At 36.4% G+C, this 20833-nt stretch overlaps 3 protein-coding genes and 1 long non-coding RNA gene across 4 annotated transcripts in view; 2 read left to right on the top strand and 2 right to left on the bottom strand.

Annotated features, from left to right (window-relative positions):
- Window positions 1-11859, top strand: part of ftz-f1 (ftz transcription factor 1) — a 21582-nt gene extending 9723 nt beyond the window's left edge. Inside the window, 5 exon segments of the mRNA XM_018024938.2 lie at window positions 8196-8875; window positions 9794-10052; window positions 10157-10257; window positions 10841-10888; window positions 10890-11859. Coding sequence (XP_017880427.2) covers window positions 8196-8875; window positions 9794-10052; window positions 10157-10257; window positions 10841-10888; window positions 10890-11024 — 1223 coding nt within the window. The 3' untranslated portion in view covers window positions 11025-11859.
- Window positions 11860-14622: 2763 nt separating this feature from the next.
- On the bottom strand, window positions 14623-16265 carry ppl (glycine cleavage system H protein, mitochondrial). Its single transcript, XM_018024936.2, has 3 exons — window positions 15941-16265; window positions 15588-15731; window positions 14623-15511 (listed from the first exon to the last, which is right to left on the bottom strand). The coding sequence occupies exons 1-3, from the start codon at window positions 16083-16085 to the stop codon at window positions 15282-15284; spliced, it is 519 nt and encodes a 172-aa protein (XP_017880425.1). The 5' UTR covers window positions 16086-16265; the 3' UTR covers window positions 14623-15281.
- Window positions 16266-17023: 758 nt separating this feature from the next.
- On the bottom strand, window positions 17024-20118 carry csul (protein arginine N-methyltransferase 5). The gene is made up of 12 exons (XM_018024935.2): window positions 20051-20118; window positions 19677-19797; window positions 19483-19601; window positions 19199-19422; window positions 18910-19089; window positions 18624-18833; window positions 18336-18544; window positions 18136-18258; window positions 17885-18060; window positions 17609-17812; window positions 17356-17537; window positions 17024-17295 (listed from the first exon to the last, which is right to left on the bottom strand). Exons 2-12 carry the CDS (start codon window positions 19763-19765, stop codon window positions 17143-17145), a joined length of 1869 nt encoding a protein of 622 aa, XP_017880424.1. The 5' UTR covers window positions 19766-19797; window positions 20051-20118; the 3' UTR covers window positions 17024-17142.
- Window positions 20119-20175: 57 nt separating this feature from the next.
- LOC113464370 (uncharacterized) lies at window positions 20176-20662 on the top strand. Its single transcript, XR_003389210.1, has 2 exons — window positions 20176-20380; window positions 20458-20662. It is a non-coding gene; the product is annotated as an uncharacterized LOC113464370 (long non-coding RNA).
- Window positions 20663-20833: the final 171 nt, after the last annotated feature.

The following is a 20833-nucleotide window of genomic DNA, read 5'->3' as shown; positions in this document are numbered from 1 at the left end:
TTATAAACAAATTTATTTATTAATTATTTACGCAACGCACGAAATTTCTTCACTAAGTTAATTGTTCGATATAATGGCTCGCTTTATTGCTGTTAAACGCTCGTACGGATGATCGCTGGTTAATCGCGTATAGGTACACTCATAGTTCTTTCGTATTTTGCAATCGACTTAGGCGATGACTGTTCGCGCCAGCCATACCGACGCTTTTGCGTACAATTCCATTTTCCTTAAAACACGTGATATTAGATTTGTATCTTATTTTTGTATTTCTATTCGTATGTTGTCACGTTTCGTGCACAATAATCGCGGAAACGTTAAGTTGTTAAGAATGTATGGATTTAAGTATCTAAAAAGTAGGTAGCTCATCCGCAGGTATCAAAGTATTAACGAGTTTTTTCTCTTTGTTTCTACGACTGGGTACGTTCAATTCTTTTGATACGGGTCTATAGAACCGTCATTTACAGCTAAGCGGGACAATTGTTTGAGTCTCGTCAAATCCAGGATATACTGACTCCTGTCGTAAAACTAAGAGCCTAATAGTGGGTCATCTAGTACATATTAAACCATTTACAGCAATGTGGAGTGAGACCTTGTGAGCAACTCACAAAGGCACTTAATTACAAATAACTTGAGGAAGATTAGAATAACGGGAATCATAAATACCGTTATTTTTTAATTCACGAATTTTATAATTATGATATTTTTTGCAAAAAGCTATACCCGATTGGTTAGTTGTTAACTGCCTGTCTGGCTTGTCTGTTTGCTTACCTACCTTAGCTGCCTTGCGCGCTGCTTCGACTCCTACCTTCGAGCGCCTGCGAAGGAGGGAGAAAGGTTACGTTGAGGCGGGATTTTGTATGTGTTTGTGTGTGTAATCCTCGTTGACTAGAGTCTCACCGTCTTCTTTTCGCCAAAGATTTTATTTCTTTCTCGACTCGTTTCATCTCCACGTTCTTTCTCCTTCGGTGCCGCTTACAATTAGCGCGCGACCGAATTCGCATCCTGTAGGGCTGAACGCGCAATCTTGACCCTACGTACTGCGATCTACGTTATCTTTAATATTACTTTGCGCGTAGCGTTGAATTTCTGAAAAGCTTGGCTACTGCGGGCTAACGCAATTATTACTGGATTGCAAATATTAGCTTGTACTCATGATAGTGCGAGATGTTTGGACGCACGGTTAATCGAGCGTTAAAAGCTAATCCCAAAGCCTGTGGGGTGATTATCGAGTATTAATACAATTATCGCATCGTGAAATCTTCCTCAAGTTTCGAACAGCGATGGTTTGTCCGTATCGTGATCTGATAAAATACAATGCTTCGTTGAACAATACGTATCGTTCCCGGTATCATTGACGAAAATTTCGGGTCCTCCTTTGTTCAAGTAGAGTTTTCTGGTCATCAATTTCGTCCTTTTTTTTTTTACATTCTTTCGCAACGCGCGGATGACTTCACAGTCGGGCGCGTCGTGTCGAGGTGCGTGACGGGGGGAAATCCTCGCGCGCGATTGGCCCGATCGTGCCCCGACGGTGGTCACGTGGTCGAACATTAATTTCTATGGGGAGGGCCTGACGTCACTGGATCCGTGGACCAGATTCGCCAAGTGGATTTCCCTTTCTTTTCGACGTAAGTATACGCGGTCTTGGGGTTTGGTGTTCTTGCGTACGCTTATCGCTGTGGACCTTGCGAACCGGACGTGGGACCTGGGTCCCATTTTTTTTTTCAGACGGTTCCCCACGTGGGTCTTTCCGACTGTTCCAACAGTACATGTTAATCTCTATATACGAAATACTCAATTTCAGCACTGCGGTAGAACTTCGTCCGTGCGAATGTATCGAAACGCAAGTAAGTTCATGCAACCAAATGTCAATCCGCCAATTACGTTGTAGACGTTCGTGTAATTGAAATAACGCTCGGCAAGAGTTCGGTAATAAGAGTTTAGCTAGAATGGAGCCACTATTAAAATGTCATTCATATAAACGAAATTTTATTAAATTCTGCATCTCCAATAATTTATTCCCGATGATCAGTGCGACAGCAAATAAACTTAAAATCACTTCACTATTTATATACATATTCCATTACTATTTTTGTGCCTTTTAGAGATACTAGAATCTTTCAGCCTGGTGTGTACCAGGTTCGTATCGCTTGATGACGAAAATATGGAAAATGGTTGGTCAGTTTCTATAGAATAAAAGCGCTATAAACATTACATTTAAAAGATGATATAAATAAATATGAAAAGATATATAATATTATAGGCACACTGAATACAATAAAATCTACTAAGAATTCACCAAAAGTATCAAGGTATACTGGAAAAATACATACATCTATTAGGTGTACTTGAATATTACTGCATGCAATTGTCCGATGTTGGGAAAAGGTCAGCTCGTTCTGTATTCGAAGCTTTTTATCATAGATATGTGTTACTCACTGATATCGTTTATTACTAAGCGGAAAAAGTATAATTACATTTATCTTGGACGACGTAGACAGAAAACGTATTTCAATTTGCGATGCTTTACGATCAACAATGTAAAACTTTCTACGTCTGAATTTCACAGTGGGCACGTGTGATCTTGGACGTTTGTGCGTCTAACTGAACTTCATTATATATATACACATACTTCTTTGTTTGACTCCTTTTGTTATCGATAGACATGTCATAATACTTCTGTAATCGCTTTTAACACAATGAAAACTGCATTGATAAGCATTTTTTTTTAAGGAAAGAAGACCTCACGGTGCTATTCTATTACTAAAACTTACTTATCTTCGAATGTGCATTTAATGCTCGAAAATAAATGAAGATCTTGCTGTCAATTAATTATACAAAACTTTTCCGGGCATGCACAGCGGAATTATGTAATCGACGTAGTCACGGGGATCCATAGCATGCGCAGGTCTTTCTATCCAGCGACGATCGATGGAAAATCGTCCCGTCCCGTCGCTGTGTATTTAACGCATTTATATGCCGCTTTGGTAACACCGCAACGCTCGTCTTGCCAAATCCAGTCCTGCGCAACCGAAGAAGAGTCAGAAATTTTCTGGCAAATCGAGTCCTGAAAAATTTTATTCTTGTCACGATCACAATCGGCGAGTATTTTGTGAAATTTTTACGAGACACGTCTGATTGGAGGTCAGTAACATTTTCATAATTATTCCATTTATCGTTTATCGAAGATCGTTTTATTCACACATATGTTTGAACTGATTGAGTAAAGCGATAGGACGTACGTAGAACTGATGTGTTTGATAAGTGCACAAATTTAGACAGAATTTACATATTTTGAATGAATATTTCATGCATCACTATGAAGATTATGGATTCAATTTGAATATTCAATACAACAGATAACAGATTCTGGGATTCTATATCGATATAAATTGTTATATAATTGTTACATTTTACATAGTGAAACATTAGTTGTCAATATTAAATTGGATCATTGAAGATAGATGTAAAAATAGTTATTGATTAGAATTAATTGTCTTCTGTAATAATTACCTACGTATGTCTGAATATAGAAATTGAGTTAAGCAAATCATTTTATACAATCACAGAAATTAAAATAACTTAAATGCCAAATTAGTGAATATTAATGAACACTGAGTATTTTGTTAATTGTAGTATTCCACATTTGTAAATTAACTAATTGGCTAAACAGCTTTTAGTAAGATGATGCACTGAATCGTTACTATAATGAGTTATATAATTTGTTTGTTGTGCGTGACAAAAGCTTTCCCTTTTTACCGGCCGGTGAAATTTATCGATAATTCCCTTCGCATAATGGAATCGAGAGCCACCTCGAAACTCGATGCCATTACAACGCAATTCCGCGCGTCCTGCCCGAACTTCCGGTTGTTACTTCGCCGAGATACAGAGACAATGTTCCATCCAGGCTGGTCACGCGTTTCCGCGGGTCCCTGCCCACTGTGACTGTGGCCTGCCCCGGAATTTAACTCGTAAATACCATCAACGTCGCGGGCTGGCATATATATTTGACGATCCTATCAAATCCGGCTGTGTATCGATACGTTAATGGTCACTCTGCCCACGTAGAACACGGCCACCCACACACGGAAACACCGTCCTGAGTGAAAGAAATAGTTGGACTTGTACATATTCACGTCACTACTGTGTAACGAAATCTCAGGAAACGCGTGCTTAGAATAATAATCCTTATAATTAACAATATTTAATAATAAACGACTAAAAAAATTTAATCTCTTGTGTTAGTAGAAAAGAAATATTAAACAAGATTAACATATTTAACTACTTATTATTTAACTCGATACTGTTCCCAGTTTAACTTCTCATATTTATTTGGATGTTATAATTCATTGTCGAAATACACATTTGTACTTCTTACGAATTTGAATCTAATCAGGAGAGTAGTAAATGAAATTTATATTCTAAGATTAATATTGCATTTTATTCGTGAATCTCTTGATTGATCACGTCATTTGAATCGCGTAGTAATGTCAGCAACGCAATTGTTAGATACTTTCCAAACTTTCTCTTTTCCTGTCATTAGATTTTCCTCTGTACCCTATTCTCAACATCTGTTAACCATTTCAGCCCTGCAACGGTCATTTTTCGTCTAATTCCTTTCCATCGTAAAACAACTTATCCTTGGGTCCCAAAGCCCCTCCAACCGAAAAACTCACTTCTTTGTTCCTTCTTGCCATTTTCCTGTCCCTATGTTTCTCCCCACCATATTTTTCCGTGCTGACCCTAAAGCGGACACCCCCGAAAGTCAGATTCCTACGAGACACCACTGAGAGCAGTCGAATTCTTTGAGTGTACGAATAAAGATATTTTTAATCAGAAAGTAGCATATTTTCTGTAACCCTCCGGGACTACGACACAATCAAGGGAACGAGTTTTAAGGTAAATCCATCGTCCCATTCATCACTTGAAACGCGTAGGTCTCACCTTAGCTAGAGGTATTGACATCACTATTTCCAAGCATCCGATGCACCTTAAATTAGAGGCGGAAAGATGCACGCCTAGTAGTTTATAATACCTACGACGAAACTACGTCAAAGAAGAAAGACTGCGAGAAATGCTTATAAATGTCGGATGACAATAAAATGACATTTTACTGAATCGAAAGTCGAAAGTTGCAGTCTATGTCCAGTTTTGGATATTTAAATCGTCGCAAGTCATTTACCATACGATGTGCATACGAGCAAAAGAGAATGAGAAGAAATACATAAAAAAGAATGTAATTGAATTTTAATACAATTAAAAATAAGAAAGTGAAACACAAGATGAGACAAAAAGGATGAATAAAGTTAGAAGAACGAAATAGATGAATACTTGTAAGCTAAAAATGATGATAATAATTTATGAGAGAACAAAGGCATTTATCTATTATTTATTTCTTGGCCAATCCGGAGAGTGGCATAAACGCTAAAATAAGGATACGTGAAAAACAGAGGATGGGAACAAGGAAAAATACATAAAGTACATAGCTTCACGCATGTTAAATAACATGGCGAGTGTATGTACTACGCGTGATAGCGGTGTTGCGTACCATTAAATCGAGCGATCGAGAACAAGTGGCCGAAAGCAACAACCTGAAAGTCAAGTTTAGCAACTTTCGTTATTGGTCTTGCACTCCGGGCCATTGTCTGAATTCCCATCGAGTCGGTCACGTATGTATGTGAAAGAGAGAAAAAGGAGACCGGGTCGTCGCGGATGGAGTAGCAGAGTCCGGCGAGAAGGCGTGCGCGCAAGACTGCGGGCACGTTCGCGTAATCCTTGCATGATGGATGACGATCGTTTTGCATAGCAGTACATATTTGTGATTTCAGAAAAGTTCGAAAAACCGAACATGCCGAATTTCAAGTTTAAGCAGCGATCTGTATCCACTAATTCCTACTAAGTCACAAGTATAAGAGATATGGATTTGTAATCATGTTACAGTTAATGTGCATTGCTCAGATTTTTCATAGCGAATAATTTATTAACTCAGTATTTTTTGGAAGATCAATTGTAAGTGATCGGTACATTCCAATAACGAAATGGAAAAGATATTTTTGAAGTATATAAAAAAATGAGCATGAACTAAATCTCAAAGTGCGGGGAGATTGGAGATGTTAAAAAGGACAGTGCGTAACCGCATTATGCAGAGTTCATAGGCGACGAGGTGCGTCGGGAAAGATCAATGTATTGGAACAGAGGGGTACAATCGAAAAAGGCAAAAGGGAATCGAGAGATGAAAGGCGTAAAGGTTTCGAGAGCGGGAGGAGGAAAGATAAAGAAACCTGGGGCACGATGCGGTGCTAGCGAAAAAGGAGGCGGCAAAGGGAATCATTGAGAACAAGAAACGCGAAGAAGGAGAGAAAAAGAGAGGAGGCGTAAGCGAGCTCGCGCGCACAGGGTGGCGGAGGCGGCAATGTGGATCTGGGCCCGGGAGGCGAGGTGCAGAGAGCGTAGGGGTCCGAAGGAAGGGAAATAAGTAGAGTTAGGTGGCGGCGGGGTGTCGGGCGGTATTCGACATAGTTGACGGTATGCATGTGTTCGTGTCTGGGGAAGGGGCAGAGGGGTGGCCCTCCTTCCTCGGCGGGCCGGCTCAGAGGCAGAAGTGGACGGGCAACCGATTCAACCTCCTTTCACTTTCAACGAGCGTGCACCGCGTTCGCTCGTTCGTGCTCGCCGGCATTTCATGCGACGACGGATAGCAAACAGTTCGCGGTATATGTACGAAAATAGGCAACATCGCTGATTTAGCGGCGTGCCCACCCTGTCCAGATCATTGAAACCGCTCGAAATCCACCCTCGATCGAAACGCGACCCTGATCATCAACCGAGAATCGTAATCGAGCACGTGACCCGTTCTCAGGAAACGTTGCCACATCACGGCGAACACTCCGTTGCGATGCGCATCGATGAACGAGCACCTTTTATGGCTTGAGACTTTTAATTTTTTCATTCCTCCTTTTATTCGTTTTCTGTGGATTCATGGAAAAGATATTGAGATGCTGAAACGTTTGGAACGGAGTTGTTCGTTTCTCAGCACAGCCATTGATGGACGGAGAGACTACCTTCGCCTCTAATCCCTCCGCATGTCTCGCGACGACATATTTTAATCCCTAACTGTTGCGTGAGGGATCCATATCGTGTTCCTCTGTTAGGCCACTTCCGGGCCCGAGACCACACATCTGGAGAGCTGTTGTTTATAATGCGGATCTTAACTTGGAGATGCAGTAATACTTAGTTTCGCGCGTAAATATCTAACTAGGTCGCCACAAAGATCCGCTTTGTGTGCCTCTAATAAGTATTTGGAAGTCTACGCATGACAGGAATTTTGGTAGTTTCTGATCATTGCCTACAACTGATACGTACAGACAATTATTTGTATGATATTTGTTGATACGTTGCAAGTTTATTTCTTCTTAACAATTTAATTAACTAATCTAATTGATTAATTGAAAGCAATATGAAATGCATGCTGGCACAATGTTCGCTCTTAACAGCGATAGGTACATTTAACGTGCCGAATAACACCTGCAGGTTTCGTAGGTGGAGATCCATGCTTCACACATTACGCATGATCGTTTGCACAGAACGAGTAGGTTTGTTCAAGAGTCGCAGTAGGTACAGGAATAGTAGCATGTCGTTAATGGTTAACGTTTCGTCTCATTCGACTACGATTAACTGTAATTTCCATCTTCCCTGAATAACGGTATTTAAACGCTGATGATGATTTTATTTAACAATCAAATTGGGTAGGCTTTTAATAATACAATAAATTCTTGATTCCATTAAAAATCGTTTTTAAATGGCAGGCTGTTTGAATTAAAAAATTAATCGAAACAATTCTTGTAAGGCCAAAATGGAGGGGTATTTTTAATATTTGAAAAAAGAGCGTAAATGAAGGAATCAAGACAAGAAGACTGAAACTCTTCGTATAGCAAGGAAATCAGGTTTTCTTGAATCGATTGAGTGTATGATTTCAGCAACAAATTCACGCCTATTATTCATTGCGTGAAACGTTCATTTAAAAATCAATTTTAAATATCGTCAAATAAATCTATGTATTTTTATTAAAGTAAATTCCACAATACATTCGCAGATAAACAAAGTATGTAATTATAAAACTGGTTTTTCAGATACTGTGCCCTGATCAGAATGAGCAAGACCGTCGTTTCACCATTCTTTACTTGTTGTTTCTGTTATAGCCGTGCGAGCGGACCGGATGAGAGGTGGTAGGAATAAATTCGGACCTATGTACAAAAGAGACCGAGCGCGGAAGCTACAAATGTTAAGACAACGGCAGCTGGCACTGCAAACGATACGCGGCAGCCTCGGTGATCCGTCGAACTATCCCTCCGCCGTAACGCCTTTCCTGCATATTAAACAGGAGATACAAATACCTCAGGTCTCGAGTCTAACATCTTCCCCAGATTCGAGTCCATCCCCCGCAGCCGTGGCCGCTGGTCTGGTCACGACACAGGCGGGTAGCGGGGCCGGTCAGCATCAAATGATCGCACCGTCCTCCCAGCCAAACATTTCTGGCGGTAATCACCTGCACAACCTCAACCCTGGCCTGGATAGCAAGCTGTGGGCTGCCAACTCCACCACCCCGAGCCCGAAGGCCTTCAACTTCGGCGAACAGTCCACGCAGCCTCACGGTTCCGTACCCTCAAGCGCCACATTGAAAACTAGTCCGATGATACGGGAGTTCGTGCAAACGGTCGACGATCGCGAGTGGCAGACATCACTTTTCGGACTGTTGCAAAATCAAACGTACAATCAGTGTGAAGTGGACTTGTTCGAATTAATGTGCAAAGTGCTCGATCAAAATCTGTTCTCACAGGTGGACTGGGCAAGGAATTCGGTGTTCTTCAAGGATCTCAAGGTCAGCAATTTTATTACAAATCTAGTGAGACTTTAAAAGAGTGAACGAAGAGAGAACGAAGTATATGTGATAAAAAATGTAATGTTCAAATCGAAGATCTTATAGATTTCTAAAAAAATTTACTGAAAAGAATTTGAAAGCTACAAAAATTCGATTTATCGTATTCGAACGTATTTCATACATAGAATAAAATATAGTAGAATGATAGTATTTGGACGCCATCAAATGTGCAAGCAGAATACTTACATTATCACTGTGTACACTGATTAATTATTGTTTTGTAAAACAGATTCTCGTTGGTTTGCATTCATAAGTTACCACTGGACTGTGAAACGAAATTTCGTTTCACAATCTTAGGTAACAACTTTTTTTTCTGTGGACGCATTAGGACAGGTAGGAGCGATGCCGTAGACTAGTATGCATTATCGAGTCGTAAAAGTTTAACAGTTTTAACTGTTACTCGAGAATCTTTTTCAAGAGAAGTTAGTTCTTACCGATAAATAACTCTTCGCCGGCCTGTTGGTGGTATGAGCGGGGATGTGAGGTAACCAACGGCATTGCACAATCACTGAATGATTTCAAGCATCGCCTCATATCTAGGTCATAACAAGATACGTTTCTGGGTTATAGCGGTTGCCCTAAAGCAGGTCCATGTTAATTATAAACTGACCACTTAACCGATTATATTGCTTTTTTTTATTATTTCTGTTTTTTTCCATAAATCGGCAAAAAGTTGTCATAATTTTACAGACATCCAGCACTATGTCTTCATGTTTTACAAACAATATAACGTGTATAGGGCACGAATACAAGAAATTAGAATTTCAAATTTCTATTCGACGAAACTTGGTGTTCAGTCAACATAGGTACTTGAGAATCCCCAATTTCGTCAACAACCAGTACTAATTTTTTTAACAGGTTGATGACCAAATGAAGTTGCTACAGCACTCCTGGTCGGATATGTTGGTGCTTGACCATCTTCATCAGAGGTTACATAATAATCTACCCGACGAGACTATACTTCATAATGGCCAAAAGTTTGATCTCCTTTGCCTCGGCCTACTTGGAGTTCCTTCCTTAGCAGACCTTTTCAACGATTTGTCGACTAAACTTCAAGAGCTCAAATTCGATCTTTCGGATTATATATGCATGAAATTTCTGATGCTGCTCAATCATGGTACGTTCTTTTCTTACTATGCGCTTGTACACGTGCATAAAGTCTTATTTACTATCGTAGTACATTTGAGATTGATTTTGATGGATTTTTATTGAAACAAGTAGATGTTCGTGGATTGGTTAACAAAAAACACGTACAAGAAGGTCATGAGCAAGTCCAACAAGCCCTTTTGGATTACACCTTGACATGTTATCCTTCTATACCGGTAAGTTGACTTGATAATTATTTTGGGATAGTACGCATAAATAGGAGTTTTCGAAATACAAAAGAATCTGCTCTGACAGATTTCTGTTAATCCTTTCACTGCGGCGCGATTTCGGAATAATCCATCAATATGGACGGCGCGTTATACGCACGTCGGACGCTGCGATGGCGTATATTTAAATCTTTTGTATATATCGATAGGCTTCTAAGAACGTATATTTACGCCTTTCGTATATATCGATGGACTTTTCAGGACGTATATTTACGCCTTTCGTATATGTCGATGGACTTTTCAGGACGTATATTTACGCCTTTCGTATATATCGATGGACTTTTCAGGATGTATATTTACGCCCTTCGTATATATCGATGGACTTTTCAGGACGTACATTTATGCCTTTCGTAGTGAAAGGGTTAAGTGACGTAACATAGAAGAGTTCTATTATTTATATTTTTAACATGAACTCTATATGTATATCGATTTTTCCTATTTATACGTCTACTAGCCACTGTGTACGATAACAGTCACAATTAAATTCCACTAGTTTTTCTGCAGCTTAAATATGAAATTCTTATATGAACAGGATAAGTTTAACAAGCTGTTAGCAGTATTACCAGAAATCCACGTGGTAGCGAGCAGGGGAGAAGATCATCTTTACCAGAAGCATTGTAGTGGTGGAGCACCGACTCAAACCCTTCTTATGGAGATGCTTCACGCGAAGAGAAAATGAAACGATAGATTCGTTTGGCACTTTTGCCATAAGTTAGTCCGTTGCTGTATCTCAAAAATAAAGATAATGCCCCTTATTTTCAGAGTGGACCTCAAGTACCTATTAAGAGCTAACGTTGCTTAGGTATATGGACCAAGTCAAGGGGCCCTGGTTCAGTAAATACCTAACGCAAAAAACAAATCAAGTATAGACGTACATACTTTACATATATACATAATATATGTATTATAAAATGTATCTAAATATATATAAACATAATGACATATATTTTCTATATTTGATGTTGAAGTTTTAGAGATGTATCCATGGAGAATTAAATTTACCCCGTATCGGTGGGTAAGAAGCGCAGGGAAACAGTAAGCAAGATGCCTTGAAAACAGTACAAAGGGTGGTTAAACAAAATATTGGTCAAAGGGCAGGCAACTTTTATCTAAATAAATAAAGCTATTTTTCTAATACTAGAAGCGATTATTTTTAAGCGTACATACCACTGAAGCCTTGCTCTCATTTTAACAAAACAAACGATAATCTTAATAGTAACGAGCGAACGAATGAAATCGTTCGCTCCTCAGTCAATCGTGCTTCTGCAAGGGATTCAATGGGCATACTTGAACGACAGCAAAAAAAGTTTCATGTGATATACTTATACTATACATACATATATATATGTCGCACGGCCACCTGGGCATCCTTAGAACTTCCTATGAGAAAACAAATCTGCATTTTGTCACACTTGCACACAGCAGGGCTACTATTATTGTAAATACTAGTTAACACATTCCAATTACGTTGTAAAGCATGAAACATGTTAAATATGTAATTATAATGATTTGTGTATAGTTTAATGAAATAAAATATATTTCTGTTGCTTATACCGAAAGAAAAATCATTAGCTTATCTCTTAATGTGACCAGCATTACTTAATGTCTTCACTAATTTTAGAAGTTTTATTCATGTATTTCTCTTTTTATTATTTCTTTTTTCAAATAGGTGGCGGAAAAAAAGAATAACCACAAATTGCGATATTTTATTATTGTATATTGTATCATAAAAATAAAGATTCTGTTTAAGAAATAAAAAGAATCATTAGAGCAAGGTTTATGTGGTCCTATATTATCTAGCGATTAATACGTAAGAATAAGTAAGATCAATATTGTCTTATCGCAGTTGTTAAATAGATAAATATTTACTGAATGTTAAGATAGCGATCGAATCGTAGTAATTTTTCACTAATAGATTATTATTGTTTTAGTCAATAGTCAGAAAACTTTTCAGTGCTGTGAAGGTTGTCTTTTCGACGCCTGTGGTATCTAAGCCATCGGTAAAATTACACGTGCTAGATTCTCGAGGCTCAAAAGCGTGGCAAAAGGAACAGAAATCTTTGCTCGTACTGGTAGGCTGGTAGTACCACCCTTTGCAACTCCTACTGTTTATACATCCTCTATCAATGAAGTACCTGGGAAAAATGCTATTTTACTACTTTCACTTTTCCACCGACTTCGATATAAGAATATTAAATATATAGATTTAAACGATTTGTTGACGTATGTATTACGGAACAAAAGGGAAAACTCGATGCCACGTTAGATTAAGAGTCGAGTATTGAATCAAACCAGGAGGAGTAGCTGCGAGTATTACTACCATGAAAAGAGAGAATTTGCATGTACTTATCGTGTGAGTAAAGATTTGTGTCCACGAAATTTCTTTAAATCTTCAAAATGTAAAAGAATAGTACATTGTACAACAAGGGGCGAAAATGGGCTTTTTTATAACACGTGGCTAAAAAAGACCATTTTCGGCGCCTATAAAGTGGACCGAAAGTAGAGTTTTCCTGCCCTATATAGAAAAACAAATTTGTAATTATAAATTTGTAATTTGTTTTTCTTAGAAATTGTTGGAATCAGTGATTCTAATTTGTTTTTAAATATTCGCACTCCCATGAAGTTCGTATGAAGTGGAGAACTCGACAAACTATATTCTTGATCCGCTTTGTAGACGACGAAAAATGGTCTTCTGTATGCCCTTTTTATAAAACATACGGTGTGCGACACGGGCCGAATGGACCTTTCCAGACTCGGATGATGATTTGAGCATCTCGTGCTCAAATATCAACGTCGTCCGGAAAGACCCATTTTCGACCCTTGATACACAATATACTATTCCAAGCGAGGTTGATGTTTGAGCACGAGTGGCAGTCGAGGGCCGTAGGCGCCCGAGAAGAACACGAGCTGCGTTGTTCACCATATTATTTATAAAAAATGCACAAAGAAGACCATTTTTTGTCGTCTACAAAGTAGAGCGAGAATAGAGTTTTTCGAATCGTCCATTTAAGTGTATGCCATATACATATGTATATGTATGCAAGCATGGCGAAAATACTCATTTTAGAGTTTCCTGAGCGTCAGAAATAAAGTGGAGCAAAAATGGTCTTTTTTATGCACGTGTTATAAAAAAGTATTTACGTATGTGTAATACATTGACATGTTCCCAAATTTTCAAATCGCCTGGTTCTTTTAATCGAACGAACGGAAAACATTGCATCGTTATTAGCACTCTAATCAATTACGTACATTCAAAATGTTAAATTACTTTTATTTAACTCGCATATGAATGTCTACCTCTTCGTAAACGTATTAAGTCTTACATTTTTACATTTTTAGTAAACCACATACCTCAGAATAGACACCCAGATAGCAAATTAAGTGGAAATATGTATGAATGTTACCTACGCAGACTCGAACGAGTCCGCGGTCATCTGTAATAAAATGTGTAACAATATAAAAAAAGTTCCATCCAAGTACTGTATTTTTCCGTGTTAACTATCTTAGTCGTTATTACGTTTATTCCAAATTAGATTGTATTTCGATGTAACATATGCCACAAATTTCGAGTCGAAATTTAACGAGTATCAATGAAACCTCTAACGTTGCTGTTTGGGTACGATCACAAGTAATACTTTATTTATTGTACTTTCATTTATCTTCAAGACTTCTCGCTGTAGAACGTGTCGGTCTGATAATTTTGGAACAATTTACAAAAAATGGCAAACATAGTATCCCCAGTAAAAGAACGAAAATTGTCTCTTCTGAATAATGTCCCTGAATTAACGATCTTTGTTATGTGTCCATCCTATTTAATCGTCCGCTCGATTCTGTTATAAAATGTTTATTAATAAATGTAATTAGGAGATATGATAATAGTGGTGTTATAAGCATTGTGTTAAATATGTACAGTTACCAATTATAATTGGCAAACGATCTAATTTAATATCGATGTGATTTTTTGATCCAATAAACTATTGGAATTATGACATTAAATATGAACTATTATGCGTTGTTAACACTGCCATTAGGAGTTGGCAATTGTAAATTATGTAGAAAAAATGATTGATTGTAAATATATCTTTATTATTAACTGATACGTAACTGTTCCTTTTTAGGATTGACGGCGCTATTTTTTATATGTATTGTACTGATTGAACTCCTACTAAACGATAACGTTTCCCTTGTTGCACCCCTGTCTTTGGTATAATTGTAAAAAAATATTTACAATGACCGTAAGAGATAAACGAATAACAATAAATTTCCGAAAAAGGAGGGTAAAGGATGGTACTATATAAATTATTAAGCAGACAATTTTCAGAAACTTGCAAATACTATTTCAGATCCTTCAATCTTTTCACAATATGTACAATTTACTACATAATTTAAATGCGTTTATGTACAACAGAAGGTTTTATTATGATTTGTAACAACTGTGTCATTCGTATATATAAATAACATGTATATTAAAACATTTGTTTGCTTTGTACAAATATGGTAAAAAGATTTAAAAAAAATGCACAGTGGTTAATAAAGATGTCAGCTAACTACTGCACTTAGCTTGATATTCTTAATTTACGATTTTTCGAATATACATTGCATTCGTTTCATTGAACACACAGACTAATCTCACATATAGAAATGTGCCTCCTTCTGATTTAAAAGCAAATCACTTTTAGTTATATTTGTAAAAGTACTAACTCCTTATTGTAATCAAACCAATCACGAATTCGTTCTGTTCGAAATATGTTTACTTCATGTTTAAAAAATCAACTGAAAACTAATTTGTTTTATATTTTGATTGATATAATGTAATATCAAATACTAACATCTTTATGTGCATAGTTTTTGCTGTATAATTTACAATAAATAAGAACAATTTTGATAGTTTCTCCACTGACGATGGCTAATTAAGAAAAACAATAAAAATTATATCGTTACTAAATTATTTACATATTGTAAACTCAATATATTTATGATTTATCAGATTTTAAATATTCATTATATGTCTCTTCACTCATTAGATTTTTTAGTTCCTCAGGATTATTTATCTCTACCTTAAACAACCATCCTTTTTCGTAACAGGAAGAGTTGACTAAGCCAGGTGTTTTCTCAACGTCTTCATTCTTTTCTATTACCTTCCCACTAACAGGACTAAACAGTTCAGAAGCAGCTTTCACTGATTCTAATGCTCCACATTCGGCTGTAAAAGGAGCAAGTTAGTATTAATCATAAAATGTAAATCCTGTATAAGCAGTATCTGAAATGAACATCCTGACCTTCTTTTTCAATTGTAGCTCCTACGTCTGGAAGTTGTGCGTAAACAACGTCGCCTAATGCTTCTTGCGCATAATTAGATATTCCAACTATGCCCACTTTACCATCAATTGTTATCCATTCATGTTTTTCTGTATACAGTCTGACTGAAAATCAAATAATTTAAAAAAAAAATCAAAAAGATATTAAATGAAATAAATCAACTGATAAACTTCACAGATCGAACAAAGATTCTTTAACGACAGTGACACTAAATTGCGACTCAATTTTTTTACGTCTTTTGTGTTACAAAGTAAGTTATAATGAATACTCGCTAAGGTAATTTCTGAAGATTTAAGGAATGGTTTAAACTTACCGGCGTTCAAGCATCGAGTGGTAGTGATGGAACGTGAAACGACTAATGATGCTTTTGGTGGAAAACGTGTAAATACCGTTTCTCTTGAGACATGAGGGAACGTCCTTGCGGTGTACTTTACCATTTGCGCGATTACTTTTGCCATATTTAGTTATATTTCCCCGTTTTCGAAACAGTCGAAGAGCTTAACCTTATTACATCCGTACCCTTCCTTGCCGTTCCTGCTTGTTAAGTTCATAAATTTTCCGTCGTGCTGCTGCAGAGGTGAGATTCTTGTTATGAACGGAACGCGCGAGGCAAAGGAATGGTTAAAACATGTCTGTGAGAGAAACGACTTTATGTTTTCTTATTATCAGCTATTCTTATCTCGTAGTACATGTTTCATCATCGTATAACTCAAAACTATAAAGGATTAAATGCAATAACATGTGAATCATTAAACAGCTCATTTCAATTGAAATTTGATTATTGCCTATTCTCCTGTATAACGGTTTTTATGTCTTGTATGTACAACTTGCAGAAATTATCTATATAATAAATATTTTAGAACGAGAAGCTATTTAATTAATTCGTTACACTATTTAAAAAAATTTATAATGAATTCTTAATGTGTTAAGTCATTTATTCGAGAGATCGATGCAAAATTGATAATATATTTTTATCAAGCCAATTCCATAATTCAATTTTAGTTTTACGTTTGATTGCAATAGAAGTTTCTGTATTCAGTTCTAATAACACACCAAAAATCTATTTTTAATTTGGAAGTAGAGTTTTGATTATTCAAGAAAACGAGTAATGTGATAAGACACTGCATCACGTGAGGTCAAAAGGTTGAAAACACGCTCGACAGATAATTTTTAGTTTGTGTTATCAACGTTACACGACACTCGTGACCCTCTGTACTCAATGAGAAATTCACAAACAAAATCGTAAGCTACCATTCTAAGAAAATTCGATCTCCGTATCTTAATATATCATTTTGATTGTTGTAATTTAATGTGTTTGTATATAAATTTAAATTTGTAACTTACATTCAATAAATTATCAGGATTTTTATATGAAAAGTTCATTTATCACATTGCGCTGACTTAATTAATAGTATATTTGAGATCTTGTATCATAAAAAGAACATACAATTTTCATCATTAAGTTGCTGTATCATTAAGTCTCCTTTGATGCAAAAACCTGATATTACAAGTAAATTATAGACCTATCGTGTAAGAACGTCCATCTGGATTATGAATGGACAATGGTACAGGCTCACTGATGCACCATTCGTACCATACATTTTTGGAGCTACATCGACGCCAGAAATGGACGACTACTTGGTCTCCAGCTTTTAACTGTACTGGTTGCTACAACAATAAATTGTGGTACATAATTTGGAAACAGGTAATGAGATAAATCGATCCTACCTTAATTGGGAAAAATATAGGAAACCAGCTAAACATCCCAGGACTGTGTGTGCTAGGTTCTATGCTTAATGTAACATCATTGAACAGGACTGTATCAAAATAGCCAGAGAAGCCATGTAGGACAGAGTTCTGTTGTACTTTGAACACCCTAGTTTCATATCTTGAATTATCACTATTATTTTCTGAAAATAGAATAATATTTAAAGTTTTCATTATATAATGATAAATATGTAAATGTTACTGCTTCACCAACCATTATTCGGATGTTTGAAAGTGAATAAGCTCTGCGGTTTTGCTATATCGTACTTGTTCTGTAAACGAACTACATATGGAGCCTGGAAATGAGCTAGAGGGTGTTTATCCTTTGCTCTGCATTGTCTCACTTCGTTATACAACTTAGGCGACTGTACAGGAGCGATATACGACGTGTATGACGTCGGTATACATATACCATCGTCTAAAAGAATAATGTTAAACAGATTATTAGAGAAATACAAAGATCACCGTACTTCCCAAACGACATTAATACCTTTTAAAAATCGTTGAACTCCATCCAAACATTCTGGAGAAAGTTCATTGTCGCCAAAAGAACCAAGCAATTCCGATACAACGATATCAGCTTTCTCAGGTGGATCCCATTCCCTCATATCACAAGATACCACTGTCACTTTATTTTCCCACAGATCTCTTTCAAGTGCCTGTAAGCTGTATTTATAAAATAGAGAAATATGTCAATAAAAAGCACACATTCAAATTTATATAAAAATTGCATTATCTTACGTTAATACTGCATTAGGATTTTTTTCTACGGCGTATACTTTGATGTCCTGTTTAGCTGTCGCACTTGCATTTAAAGATGCATTGACAAGTGGTCCTCTCCCAGCTCCAACTACCATTATTATTCTGAAAATAAATATTTTTATATGTACGTGTATAAATAACTCTGCGATGATCATTTGTATTTATATTATATGAAGTACATTGTTCTACTTTTCCCTAACGTTCTATCTACAATGGCACGAATCGCTTGATAAATCGCGTCTTGATATTGAGTATATTTAATTGGATCCTTTTCGAACGTTTCATATGTCTGAGATTCAAGATTGTCCATGAGTGGTTGCAAAGGATACTGAAGAAAATCTTCAAAACCACGTGCGTATCTTTCAACTGGCCCATCTTCATCACAAGTCTGTACAAAGTTATTAGAATCAAATAAAGATAACTGAAGTACCGTTGTTTAAGAAGATGAACCAGATGTATAATTTTACCTTCCACAAGTATTCTAAATAATTATGATAGAATGTAATACTTTGATATCGATTTTGTCCTGTAAGTATGATCTGTACTCCTAGCATGTGAAATTTCTTCACTAATGCCTTGTGTGCCTTGCTCAGCACAGGATACCCTTTTTTATTTGTGATAAATAACGTGGTCGGAAAGATCAAACACCTAACTGGTTCTCCCAGCCACCTGTGAATCTTTCAATAAAAAAAATAATAAATTTTAATTTTCAAGTCACTAATAAAGTAAAGAATATAATAAGTTATTAGATACCTCTTCATCGTCAGGAAGATCATGGCTTACAACTAGTGCAACCCCTAATTTTCCGTTGTAGTCACAAATGATTCTAAAGGCATTCCACCATTCCCATGGACTTTCTACTTCACCACAATCTTGTTCCCTGTATGAATATGCTTGTTTCATTGGATTTTCCATAGGTACTTGGACCCAAACCTATAAAACAATTAAGGAACTATTTTAAAAGAAAATGGATAAATAATACTCAGAACAGAAGTTGTAAATTGGGAATGGGAATAGACTTTAATTTCTTTCAGTTATATACCTGTAAAGTCCATGGTTTTGAAAGTGTATCACAGATAATTCTGGCAAGATTTACATTTTCTCTTATTCCTTTCGTTAATTTAAATGTAACGCCTATAAGACCTAAATGGCTTGCCAAATTTAATTCTTGTCTTAAAGTCTCCTCACTGTTCTTTCTCACAATAGGATTCTTTGAATCTACTTTAATATGTGGAGACAATTTGCCAATAATTAGAGTGTTCCAATCTATAAAGTAAGTGATAAAATTAGATTTGTCAACATTTATTCATTCGTTAATTTATTTACCAGAACTGCATAAAATTATGTCTGGTCTGGTAAATGGACCAGAACGTTCCTTTGCTTTCCCAGAAACAAATTCTCTTTTAAATAGTGGATGAACGAGTGGAGCACATATAAATTCATATCTGAAATAAGAGTAATTCTTTTGTTACTCATACAAATTAAATGTTTATCATAATTTATTATCATCTTTTGTTTACTTTGATGTATTTGCTGAAAGGAGGCAATTGTTTAAATCCGGTGTTGCACAAAAGTCAAGACCACAGGAAACTCGTCTCTGCGCTGTCATTGCGATATATCATTAAACGCAAAACTCGATTCCTAAAAGAATTTTAAACGTAAAACGATATGTAATTTGTTATAATCAACTTTTTTTTTTATAAAACACCAGCTAATACTACTATCAACTTCCACGCTTTTTCGAGAAAATACTGCATGAATTTTATAAGTTTATATAACTCTAAACGTTATTTAGAAGAGTATATTAAATGACTAGCTACTCATAAATGATGTATCTGGTTTTATAATGAAAGATTTCATTTATAAAAACAATAATAAAATAATAATGCCTCACTTTTGAATTACAGATGCAATAATCATGATAATCATGAAGGCCCGAAGGAAGAAGATGAAAGAAGGCACTGGGGGGGGCAAACCTAAGTGGGGCGAGTTGAAGCAAAGTTTCTAGCGCCTCGTACCAATGGTTCACGAACTAAACATCACAACCACATCTTTAAAATATGTCCGTGAGCACTACCACATTCGTGCTACTGTCGGTGTAATGCTTAGTTAGTTAACCAATGGTAGGAGGCGCTAGTGACATCACAACACATGTGTAGCCTGTGCAGGTATTGTGCAAGTAAGATGAGGCAAGAGAACAGAAAACGTCACTTTACCATTCTAGGTAAGTACACGATATTGTGAGAAATTTTCAATAAATTATACTATCATGTAGGTGATGTTGTTGTTCATATTTTACAGATTTCAACCATGTGTGAACGATTGGGGTTATCAAGACTCCAGTCACATTGCGGGGATGACTAGGAACACCAGGATTTCAACGTGAGGGTCAACAATAGAATTATAATAGAGTTTGAATGTATTTTGATATATATTTCTATGTTTATAGAACGTACGTTCATGTATCATATATTGTTGCTCATAATAAAAAAAATTTTTGCACAAACATGCATTCAATTACGTTAATTACCAATTAATTAATTTATAATTAACTTTATATTTTTCAGAAGATGACCCAAGAAACGAGCGGATACACAATTCGAAGATTATTATTTCAAACGATGTAGGAAAACACTAAATTTCTTCTTACATTATTTGAAATAGTAATCTTTGAATT

The sequence above is a fragment of the Ceratina calcarata genome, unplaced genomic scaffold (genome assembly GCF_001652005.2).
Source record: "Ceratina calcarata isolate Rehan_Ccalc_2016 unplaced genomic scaffold, ASM165200v1 scaffold35, whole genome shotgun sequence".
In the NCBI taxonomy this organism is placed as follows: Eukaryota; Metazoa; Arthropoda; class Insecta; order Hymenoptera; family Apidae; genus Ceratina; species Ceratina calcarata.
The sequence above is the reverse complement of the archived record's forward strand: the minus strand, read 5'-3'. Positions and strand labels throughout refer to the sequence as shown.